The sequence below is a fragment of the Pongo abelii genome, chromosome 3 (genome assembly GCF_028885655.2).
Source record: "Pongo abelii isolate AG06213 chromosome 3, NHGRI_mPonAbe1-v2.0_pri, whole genome shotgun sequence".
In the NCBI taxonomy this organism is placed as follows: Eukaryota; Metazoa; Chordata; class Mammalia; order Primates; family Hominidae; genus Pongo; species Pongo abelii.
The window spans coordinates 169,841,256-169,854,195 of record NC_071988.2 but is presented as its reverse complement, the minus strand read 5'-3'; the positions used below and the strand labels follow the sequence as shown (position 1 = coordinate 169,854,195).

Sequence of the window (12,940 nt, the reverse complement as noted above, 5' to 3'; positions counted from 1 at the left end):
ATAAAGCAAGTAAGACCAGTTCAGTTGCAATGTCAATAGAAGTCAAAGCAAATTGCTTTACTCTATAAAGCAAAGAGCATTTTTATGTCATAATCACAGTCCTGGGGCATTGTTTAAAGACTAAAATTTTTGCCTATAGAAACAAAAAATATAACAGCCATGTGTTATTATTCTTGGGAACCCAAAACTACTCAGATACTTAAACTGTCTTCCATCAACTTTGAGGAAGCTGCCAGTTTGACAGCTCAGGAAATTCAGAGCACTGTGCTCAGAGCACAACCTCCAGTCCAGCTGAGACAATGAGGGCTGCCAGACTCCTTGCTTTTCACCTGTCCTCCCCTATTCCTCTCACCTAAGGAGAAGGAAAGTTCATTATTAACTGCCAGATGGAGGCCAGGGCAGCGGCTCACACCTGTAATCCCAGCACTTTGGGAGGCCAAAGTGGGTGGACCACCTGAGGTCAGGAGCTTAAGACCAGCCTGGCCAACAGGATGAAACCTGTTCTACTAAAAATACAAAAAAAAAAAAAAAAAAAGATTAGCCAGGAGTGGTGGCAGGGGCCTGTAATCCCAGCTACTCGGGAAGGTGAGGCAGGAGAATCGCTTGCACCTGAGAGACAGAGATTGCAGTGAGCCAAGATCACGCCATTGCACTCTAGCCTGGGCAACAAGAGCGAAACAGTCTCAAAAAAATAAATAAGTAATTGCCAGAGGGAGATGCTAGTTACCAATAAACTTAGGTATAATGTTGGACAAAAATAACCAGAAATAAAAGACTAAATTACATTTTATTTGAAAGCATACCAAACATGAAAGCGTATCTGAAGCTTTTCTGCTTCAGATATCAGACTCTCAAGAAAATATAAGTGAAAATTATTCAATATTTACCATATATTGCCTGGTTTACATCCATTAACTCAGTTGTTCCATGCAAAAACCATGTCAAAGTTTTATTGTCCAAACTTGTGAGGCTTAGAGAGGGATTTGCTGAGATCATAAACAACATCAAGAGGAGGGCAGAAATTTACATCCAGGTTTAAATCCAAACAACCAAAAGCAAGTCAACCATTCAATAAAACTCTTTGCTGCCTAAGTATTTCCAGTAATAGGGATCCCCAAAATGCCAGGACAACGTGACCATGAGAAAGCAGCCTGGGCAAAAGGTGAAAGACACGTGAAGTCTAACAGGAAAACACTAAGCAGTGAGAGACAGTCATTCTCAGTTAGTGCCAATGAAGTCTCTCCAGGCCAGCTCATGCTAAAGGGACTCCATTCCCTTTCTTTCTAGACTCTGCTTCTCAATCCTTCCATTTCAAAATTTTAAACGTATACCCAACACACTAGTATGAAACGCAGCTTGCTTCAGAGTTAAGCTGAAACATTTGTAAACTAAACACATATAAATGTATGTGGTATGTGTGTATATGTGTACTTATATGTATGTATTACAAGTAATACACTATAGACAAGATAGGAAATACAAATATGTATAAAGAAAATCACCACCTCTTACCACCTAAGGATAACCATTGTTATAACTGATTATTTTTCCAGATTTACTTGTATGCTTATATTTAAATATATAGTTTTTCCTTTAAAAGTGAGAATATTTTTGAAAATTCCACTTTAAAACTTGCTTTTTTTATTCAAAAGCATACTGTACATTATTTCTATGGACACATCTTTATCATCCCAGGATGGCTAGAAGCCTATGTGTGATGAGTAAGACGTCTGCATCATCTGACTGTGTTTGGCTGGGCTGCAGAATACAAGGTCCTCTTATAAGTACATCCATACAATAGAATGCATAGAATACTATACAGCAGTGAAGAAAGGAGAACGCTCTCTTTGCACTGACATAAAAAGCAACACAAGATACCCTATAAAATTAAAAAAAAAAAAAAAACAAAAAAGGTACCAAACTGACTCTTCAGTGCAGAAGAGAGTAAATAAGAATCCATATTCATATTTGCTTATTGTGGTGGTTAATATTGAATGTTAACATGATTGGATTGAAGGATGCAAAGTACTGTTCCTGGGTGTGTCAGTGAGGGTGTTGCCAAAGGAGATTAACACCTCATCAGCTGCCAGAGCAGCTGGAATAAAGCAGGCAGAAGAAGGTGGAGGACTTGACTTGCTGAGTCTTCCACAGCCTTCATCTTTCTCCCATGATGGATGTTTTCCTGCCCTCGAACATGAGAGTCCAAGTTCTTCAGATTTGGACTCCTGGACTTACACCAGTGGGCTTTCGGGATTTCGGTTACAGACTGAAGGCTGCACTGTCAGCTTCCCTACTTTTGAGGTTTTGGAACTCAGACTAGCTTCCCTGCTCCTCAGCTTGCAGATGGCCTGTTGTGAGACTTCACCTTGTGATCATGTGAGTCAATACTCCTTAATAAACTCCCCTTCAATATATACATCTATCTTATTCATTCTATCACTTTAGAGAACCCTAATACACTTATATATAAACATAAAGAATTCTAGAAGGACAGGAAACTATAGGTTGAACCATATAAAAATGATGATATTCAATCATGTTTGGCATATACCAATAGCAGTTTCACAAGGTACAAACTTGCTAATAACTGATCATCAATCCAATTTACATCTTAACTCTAGAAGGATTTCAGATACTACAAGTTGAACTACAGGAAATTCTCAATGATTACAACGTTTGGCCTACAATATGGGGGGGAGAACAGTTGAAATTGCTGATATTAGATAATTTTTGACCTAAAAGATGGCAATTTTATGTGGTTCAAGCCATGAACATCAACGGTTACAGATCTGGCTTGCAGACGCAGGCACTGAGTCAATGGGATGGAATAGATCTTTCCACTTTGTATCTTTTTATACTTTTTGAGTTTTCAAACATGGGAATATATTATTTATTTTTTTAATTATTTTTAATAAAGAAAGAAGGGGAGAGGAGTGGGAGGAGAAAACAGAAAAGTAACAGCAAAATCTAATATATTTAGGCAGCATCAAATTACAAATTGTGTTCACTTTCTAACAGCCTGTTAAAGCATCAGGTACCTGAGATATCCTCACTACAACCAATCCATGACCAAATGTTTGTTCATTTAGGTAAGTGGTGGCATAAATTACAATAAAATGCTTTTGCAGTACTTAATATCACTGAAATAAAATGGGTCACTTCCCTCCCCTTTCGCTCATAAAAAAACAGGCCTGGACTTTTCTCCTGGAGGGCCCATGCTTGTTACAGTGTTTTATGTCCCACATTTAAAACCACAGTCCTCTCTGGCTCTTCCTTCTACTTTATCTCCTGGATCAAGACCATAGCTGTGACTCCCTTACAACACTAACCATTTTTTTTTTTAATGGAAAAACTAAGAATCATTCTTAAAATTAAAAAATAAATAGCATTGTTAGAAATGCACAGAGTTTCTCCGAAAGGACCCACAAAACAAATGGCAATGTCTGTTGACTCCAGGGAAGAGAAGTTCACAGTTGCCCTTATGTTCAGCACTCTAGTAGAGTGATTAAGAATCCAGACCCTGGAATCAGACTGCCTGGGTTCCATCCTAGCTTTGTCCCAGATGTGGGTCAGTTATTGGCCTTCTCTATGCCTCAGTTTCCTGAACTATAAAATAGGGACAATAATACTACCCATAAGATTGTTCTGGATATTATCTAAGTTTAATAAATATTGCCAATAACAGTACTTGGTATATAACATGTTAATATGTAACTGTTCAAAGTTATTACTCTCTGAATTTTGTATCATACCCCTGCATAAACTACTAAAGATTTTAAGAAAAAGAGTATACCTTCTAAATAGCCAATAAACAGACTTAAATAATCACTATTTCTCTTTATTTAAAGAGAAAAATAAAAACCATTACCATAAGTACATTTCATGCTTAAAAACTTGTGCTGCTGATTTTAAAGACTATTAGTAGATCCAAAATGCCAGTCTCAAAATTCATGTTTTTTTTTTTTTGTTGGAGATGGGGTCTTGATCTGTCACCCAGGCTGGAGTGCAGTGGTGTAATCATGGCTCACTGCAGCCTCAACCTCCCAGGCCCAACTGATCCTCCCACCTCGGCCACCCAACATGCTGGGATTACAGGAGTGAGCCACTAGGCCTGGCCCCAAATTTCATTTTAATAGGCTTAAATGTTTTTTTTTCTTTTTTTTCTCTCATCTAAAGGTGACTCTGTACTCCTTCTTAATACAGCCTAGGAGGGCACAAAGGAAGGTAGAATGAGCATGCAGAGGGAACCAGGCTGCAAAGATGCAACCCAGAAGTAAGAAAAGCCAACGGGAGACAACTCATGATAAATACAAGGAGTGTTCTTTGGCATTGCCTCAGTCTTGCATCATTTCTTTTTCCTCAACAGCTGGTAAGAATTCAGTAAGTAAAAATGAACTGGCCACAGGTTGGCTTTGTTCTATTAATTGTACACAACACTCTCAGATCATGGTCATTTTAATCATGGGCCATAGAGTTTTCAGAGCAACAGAAGTCACTTGGAATTGGTTACACAGAGAAAATACCTTCTCCCTCAAGATTTCTGCTCATCTTCCTGGCTATCAAAGAAAACGTTTCAAATCAGTCACTCTTGACAGCCTTAAAATTCCATTTCATTCAGGATAAACAATACTTTGGTTGGTTTGAAAAGATGTTTCTTAGACAGCCCAGCTACCTCCTACACCACAAGAGTTTCAAAGGGGGCTATAAAGAGAGTGACAGCTGCTTGAATTCAGAACTAGAAATTAAAATAAAAGCTATTAGAAGTGAAGAAAAATCCCACTCCACAGGGAGACAAGCTTTAAAGAATTTTTCTCTCTTCTATAAATCTGAGTTACCTGCCATGAACTTATTTTCACCACAGAAGCAGCTATGTATTTTTTTTTAAAGGCATTAAATAAGCTTTTTTTTCCCTCCTCCAGAGAAAGGGGGAAATGTTCATCCCACACAGAAGCACAGTTAAAATTACACAGGAAGCAATAGAAGAAGTTGCCTTTCACTTTGTCACTAGCATTGGGGTTGGGGGGGGGGGGATGCTGAGCCTCACGGGAGGTTTCTGGGGAGATACCAACGCAGGGGAGGCATCCCACATAATTTCTAGGCACGCCACAACTCAATTACAGCCCTGAATCTTCTGGCTGCCTTTTCCAACCCATTGATCTCATCGCTGTAAAAGTGAGTTAAGAAATAATCTGTCTACATATACTGTCACACATTCAAGCCTGGTCTTAGAATAAACTTCACAACACAGTAATTCCATGTCAAGGAATCATAACACTGCTGTGAGGAGATGGCAAGGGACTTCTGGGCTTGGGAATTTATCACCCAGAGCCCACCCATGAAATGCCATGCCAAAAAAAAATTGGTAAGAATGGAGAAAAGACAGACTGCCAATCTTAAGGCAAAGATCTGCTTGGTCCAGTTACCTGGATTGATTATAATTCTGCATGAAGCTGACTGCATGTTTGCAAGGAAACATCAATAGCTACAGAATGTCGATGAAAATCCATGCCAACAATGGTTTTCCAGTTGTCCTTCTCACACCTCCACATAGTTGTGTCCTGCTAACATCATGGGAAAGACAGAGCAGTTACAATTCACTTATGAAAGCACATTTTCATAAAGAGGCATTCTACAGACACTCTCTTGGGAACTGAGATGACAGAGTGCACCACTGCCGTGAATGTGAGCTATCTATCCTTGGCTTCTAATGAAGGGTCTTCACTAGAGTGAGTGGCCTCCCATCCCTTAATATGAGCCTATGGATGAATGTGGATATATGTACCTGTGAGGAAAAATTGGAGAAAAATGAGCTCTACTTTGCTCATAGTTATAAGACTGTTCTTTTTCCAAGTAGATGGAACATTTTAGTAACTATTTACTATTTCTTTCTTTCTACTGACTTTCCATATACACTATTTCCATATACACTATTTATACCAAGACAATCTACACCATTTTTTACTAAACATATTTTTCAAAGCAGTTACATGTGAGAATACATATTGAACACACTAACAAAATGGCATGTTTCCTTCCTTTTGATGGAAAGATGGTCTGCTTTTAAGCTGCAAGGAAAAAACTGAAGATAAAAACAAAAACATAAACACAATGATAGATTTACCTATGAGCCTAATCTGTGGCGAATAATGTCCACTTTATCTGCCTTGATCTCCCCATCTAGTCAGTTAAGAAGTCCCCGATTTGCTTTAACATCTCTCCCAGATATCCATTTTATTTTTGCTTTCTAGTGCTCATTCAAGCCCACTTCAACCTCAGCCTAAATTACTTCATCAGCCTTTTGCCATGGCTGCTTTTTGGATTTCTACTGGCAGATTAAGTCAGATTAAGCTTCTTAAATATTATTTTCAAAATGTTACAACTCTTCTCCCTTGCTGAAAAATATTCCATGGTTCCTCTTATCATTTTAAACCTAAAGCACCTTTCCCTGGCTTTAAGAATACTACCCTACAGCAGCAGCTAGAGTTCGAGTGCTTACTATGTGCCAGACATTAGGCTAAACACATTAACAACTGAACCTTCTCAACCATCCTCAGTGGTAGATACTATTATTACCCTGATTTTGTAGCTAATAAAATAGATTTAGAGAGGGTAAGCAATTTGTCCATGAGTATACAGTCAGGATACATATTCCCCAGCCCAGGCTCCAATCCACCCATTTGTCCCTTAAGCTGTCTCTCCTGGGTCTAAGGCTTCCAATCAGGTCCACCCATCATTCACAACTGTGAACACTGTCCTCTTCTAATCAGGGAATCTCCTACCCTCACACCTGGCTCTGGCTCTCTGCTCCTGCCATACCTCAGTCATGCTACTCCCCTCACCTGAAACCCTTTCCCACCCAACTGCCAAAACAGCTCATTTCAAGGAAACCAGAAAGCTCCCCCTACAGACTTCCCTTCCTCAGAGCTAGCACTGGGCACTTATTGCCACGTTGTTTCTTATTTCACTGCAGTGACAAACAGAATGGGAAAAGAAAATCAGCTCCTTGAAAGGAAAAACCGTATGTGGCAGGATGTGGAGCATATAAAAGCTCTTCAATAGATATGTGGTACAATTCTGATTTTCATATCTAGTGTAATAAAAACCACTAATAAATGGTAGAGGCAAAAAAAACTTCCAAATGGCTAACAGCATTCCATCGTTTAGAATTAAAAATCTACATTTAAGAAGACCGCACAGTGGCCTGCTTTCTAGTTTTCTATTCTCTTGCTCATGCCTCAAAATCAAACCAAATTCTTTCAACCTACCTAAGACAGCTAATTTATATCATCAGCATTGCTCTCGTTGACATGTGACATTTAAATTTTAGCTAATTATTTGAAGTTCTAATTTGATATTACTCAGGCTGAAAGGACATCTATTTATGACTTATTTGTCCTACTCTGATTTTAGAGACTCATCTAGATCAAGATATGTTCCTACTTAGGATACAAGGAAATGATCATGTGTCATTGTTTATCCATCTCTGCCCCACTCAACAGTAGTATTTTCACTTTTTGCTGAGAAGGCTCTGTATCCTCATCATGGTATCTACCACGCTGTAGGACTACAATAACACATGCTCAACAAAATGTGCTGCAGTTAGCACATTCGTGATCCAAATGTTAAAGTGCCAATCCGACGATACCCAAGTAAGACCAACACTCAAATGTTATTAAATCTTGCCAATTGGCTTGCAAGATGATTTTGTTTTCAACTCACTATAAGTCATACTCTTTTTTAAGTTGCTTAAATAAGTAAGCTGCTGTATCATGTTACAAAAGAAGACAGGCAAAGAATACTTAATTACACAAGAAGATACATATAAAACCTAGTTCTGTAAATGTCTAGTTTTGTTTAAAATTAGAGCTAGCATGAAGAAAGAGATTCAGATGGTAATCCTCTTCTCCCCGACTCCCCAAACCTTTGCTTAAAATTTCTTCTGCCTTGAATGAAAAATAACAAAGATCACTTTGATCTCATATAGCCTCCTGAACTTTCCTTGTATTTGGGGGAATTACAATAAACACAAGAGCCCCTCTTTATGTAAGAGATTGTAAGGACACGCACTTGGAGTGGGGGCAGGAGAAAACAAACACATAACATATATTTAACATTTTTAGAGTTATCTTACTAGTAGTTCTAAAGAAATAAAAACATGGGATATAACTTGAAAATGAAATGAAAGCAAACCTTTGATTTCTAATCTTTTCAGCACTTAGCAGCCTACCTCATATTTTGCTTTTTCATAACTGACTTAGCCAAATCTACTCAGTTTTGATGTTGAGATTAAATGTTATATGAAAAATGAGCAATATGGCTTCAACAAAATAATAAAAGATGAGAATCTCACAAAGATTTAACAGCTGCTCTAATTTAAGAAAACTAGCCAGATACTATATCCATTTTAGTTCATATTAATCATCAATAAAGAAGCTTAAGCAAGTAACTAGAATTTTACAGTCTTTTGCAAATAAATTTAATATTATTTAATCATATATTGCAAAGAAAAATAATGAGCATACACAGTATGGCTAAATGCGTCAGTGCCGATGGAAGTCTTTACTGAAGTAAAGACACTCGGTTTATTTAGTTAAACTGGTCATCTCTCAATTGGGAGTGGGGGTGAGGTTGAATGAACATAACAGAAAACATGTCTCCCAGCAGAGGATCTCCCCTCCGGCTTCATGCTGGATTTTCTGCATCCAGGCCTATCCTACTGTGACACATGCTAACAGGCTTGCTGACTCTTCGCTGATGCTTTTTTGATCTGCCTGATGTTGAACTGAAACCAATTCCGAGTGTGTTCCAAGACTGGCTGTTTGGGCCATCACACAGTTTCATACTCTACTCAGTGCAGAAGAAGAAATAACATACCACAAACCACTTCACTCAAATACCAAATCTCTGACCAAATCATAGGGCTGAAGAACATCTCCAGTCATCCAATCCAGTTCCTCGAATCTTGGCAGATAGTCTACCTAACTTATAAGCAAAAACTATTCATCCTGTATTTAATTAAGTCAAATTAACTTATACTACAATGAGTCAAGGGGCGGGGGCAGGAAAGAGAGAAGCATATTTGTATACACATTTTCTATCTGTCCCATATAAACTAGAACATTTGGAAAAATAATCAACCAAAGTTGTCTATAATAATGCATATTTTAACCAAAACTAGATTAACATGGGAAGTCACTTCACTACTAAAATAAGAAAAAAATACAAAAAATTAAACTTTTTGAAACCTTCAAGTCATTTTGACAATTACATGATCCAAGCTACTTAAAAAAAAATTAAGTCCTAATGACAAGAATACATCTTCTTTTGGAAGTAAAGTTTTCAATATGCTAAGTGACATTCAATAACATGAAAGTCTTTTTAGTATTCTTTTCCTATATGCTTCCTTTCAAATAAATGTATTCACTTTTTTTTTTTTTAAGAATATGTAAAATACAAAAGCCTATGACAAAATATAGACCCTACTCTGTTCTCTCTGAAGTAACTATTTTTTCACACAACTAAATCTTAACTACAAAAAAGCTAAGGGCAAGGGAGAAAAGTTTTAAGTTGCTTTATCTTATCATATAACCTCTAAGATAAGATAAAATCACTATGACCAAACTTAAGAGTTTTCCTGATTCTGACAACTTAAAAAGAAAATCCCAATGTTGCAACCAAGGATGAATATAAAGCTATAAAATACTTCATGAAATACAAAATGTAGAACAAAACATCATATAAATAATTAACATAAAAACCCGACTAAAGAAGTTGAGTATCTGACAATCCTTTCCCTTAAAAATCAAGTAATTCTAACGAATTATTTTATCACCTACAAGTTAGGAAGGCTGTGATTGTACACTAGCTTGAGTGTTCCCATAAGAGATGTGCTAAATACCACTACAGAAGCTTCTTACCATTAATAATCACTTAGCAATCCAATGATCAAAAGGTTAATCCACTAAATAAATTTGATTGGATATTACTATTCCATTGCTAAGAACATCAAAATAGTAGACGTGATCCTAAGACCAAAATGTCCTTTAGTCATCTATCTCATGAAATACAGTCAATTCCATTTTGCTCAAGGGCCAATGAGCCATTTGAGGTATTCTGTGTCTTCTTGATTTCTTTTTCCTTTCCTACTTTCCAACATTTGCTTATTTCACTATTTATTAACACTTCCATCAGAGGACAAGGGAGATGTAACAGAAGGTGCAATTCAAACCAGTCAGTTTTACTCCTTATTAACAACCTGCTGAGAAAGAATGAACGTGAGAAACAGACAGAATAAAAAAGTTAGGGAAGTTCTGAAATTATAGCTTAATAGTAACGATTCACGCCCTTCCTCTGGAAATTAACTATCCGATTATAAAACTAATATTTGTATCATATGTACCTATGTCTTAAGCAACACAAAAGAATTGCACGTTTTAGCCCCCCTGTATCATTACAGGAGGCATTCTGAGTCTCCCTAGAGATACCTCTAAGTCAGGTAAGCTGAAGACAGTTGTCACCTGCTTGCATGGATCTCTGGATATTAACCACCTGGTGTGTGCATGCAGCTGCCTATGATGAAGGCATGGTATTTGTCACCATCCTCATCCCCTTCCTCACTCTGCTAATCTCACACTTCCCAACTAAGGTAACCTGGGTAGCACAAGGATAACAAATGAAAGATTCTCTTTTTTAAAAAAGAGGACTAGAAGAAGAATGAAGACTTCTTTCAAATTCAGCAAATGTTCTCAATAAGAGGAAGGCCTCACAACATGAGTCACAGCTTCAGGCTGCATATTGAAAATGCAGGTTTGGATACCAGAATCATCTTATTCTCCACACCAATAACCGTATGATTACAAATCAGCAATGGGAGGCCTGTGCACGGCTCCCAGTCTTGTTTTGTATGGATCAGTGTTGAAAACTCAGATTTCTAGGCTCTGTAAAAACTGGGCAATCTGGCAACACTGAAACAACCGGGCCATGTGGCAATGATTAGCTGGAACAGGGTGGCTCGGATGGGACGTGAGAACTTCCACAGGCCAGAGTTCCACTGCAGCCCAGTTCCCACAAGCCTGGCCCAGGTAGGCAGGTCAACTTGCCACCCCTGCCATAAGATGAAGCATTCTGCCTGATGAACAAGTCAGAAAAATGGGGCAAGTAAGGCACACAAGCCATAAACCCCAGTGCGATGGTGAACTGTGCCTTTAATCTAGATGCATTTAACATGAGACTCCAACCGCTCCTCTCATAAAAGATCTGCTTTAATTTTAGTTCCCCTTCCATTTGTCTCAGGGTTATGTAACCTCACAGGAGGTCACACAAGTCTCCCAAAAAAGAAATTTAAGCTGTCTTTTAAAAATAAAAAAAGAACCATGCATAACAAAGACAAACACAAAACCGAAACTTGCGTTTTCTCCCTTACAAAAAAGCTTCACCCTCCCTGTAAATCTCAAAATTATAATCTTAAGGGAAGAAGAAATTAAAACACAGACGACAGAAAACTGTGTCCTGCCCTGAGGACATATGATATGCCATACTCTCGACATGCTATCAAGCAAAAAATATCATTAACATCTTACCATCTTCCAGCTCTAGACAAAGATTGTAGACGGCCACGGGCCTCTTGGTTCTCTGGCCTTGTCTCTTCGACTGCCTTGGTGGCGCATTTGGGGGTGATGCTGACAGGCAGGTGGGCTCAGGGAATGTAGTATCGGGCAGCGTCCGAAAAATCTTCCAACAAAGCATAAAGGACAGGAATTATTTACCATGAACGGAAACCTGTGTGTTACTCCAGTGAATCAGCACCACAACATTTGATTTGGAGTTCATTCAAGACATGCTAGAGCCCAAAACCCATTCCTTCCAATGAAGGGAAGAGGTCATAGCCTTTTATTTTTTTAACAGAAGATTCCAAAATAAAATCTCTGATTAAATTTAAGTCAAAACAACATCAGATTGTCATACATCAAATAATTCATTCCAAAACTAAACAACTAAAACTATCTTTAGCAGATATAGACAGTACCACAGCCCTTCATCTCCAAAGGAGGCAGCCAGGATAAAACATTAAAAACAAGTATTCCATTAAATTTTACGGAAGGTTATATTTACACCAAAACGTTGGCCTCAATTTTTTCCAAATTACGTAAACAGAAACATATGACTGCAAATACTTTTTACACATTTAAAAATAGCCTATGCTTATGAAATTACCTTTCTAGCTTCCCATTTACATTTTTCATAAAATGTTTTCTAGATTTTATCAATTCATTTAATACCCTCTAACCCCTCTTTTATTTCCCCTTTCATTTATGAAACCTAGAATATTAGCACCTTGATTTATCTACCATGTCATTCATAGATCAGTAATAATAACATTAATTAAAATGTGCTGCTCCTTTGCTTAGCAAATTTCTTCTTTTGAGAAAAGCAATTTGTGCCACAAAAGAAAGCATATCACACGGAGGTGACTGATAATAGACCCTCCATAGCTGTGAGACCCCAGTTCAGAGGCTTCCTTCCAGCAACGCTGCAGGCCCTTCATCCTTCAATAAAGTCATAAAGTAAAATACGTTAGAGATATCGACCTAATAGAAGCTGCATCTCCAAGGGGCTGATGTTCCTCAGGTGGAAGCAGAAAACAGGAAGAAAGCCAGCCAGCTTTAAACAAAACATGAATATAAAATCCACAAATACCTAATGTATGTGGGGCTTAAATCCTAGAGGGCGGGTTGATGGATGCAGCAAACCACCATGGCACATGCATACCTATGTAACAAACCTGCACGTTCTGCATATGTATCCCAGAACCTGCACATTCTGCACATGTATAATTTAAAAACAAAAAGCACTGTGAGAATGTCTCCCTGTTTTATATTTTTTATATTAAAAGTGGTACACAACCTTTGATACAAGTGAGGGTATATCACTTACATATGTG

The 12,940-nt window shown here is 37.9% G+C and overlaps 1 protein-coding gene across 4 annotated transcripts in view; it reads right to left on the bottom strand.

The window, feature by feature from the left end:
* The window catches only part of ARHGAP10 (Rho GTPase activating protein 10), a 336,765-nt gene that overhangs the window by 39,159 nt on the left and 284,666 nt on the right, over positions 1–12,940 (bottom strand). For all 4 annotated transcript variants that reach the window (XM_002815196.5, XM_009240367.4, XM_054554568.1 and 1 more), the window contains one exon: positions 11,580–11,730. In XM_002815196.5, coding sequence (XP_002815242.2) covers positions 11,580–11,730 — 151 coding nt within the window. The remainder of the gene's footprint in view (positions 1–11,579; positions 11,731–12,940) is intronic.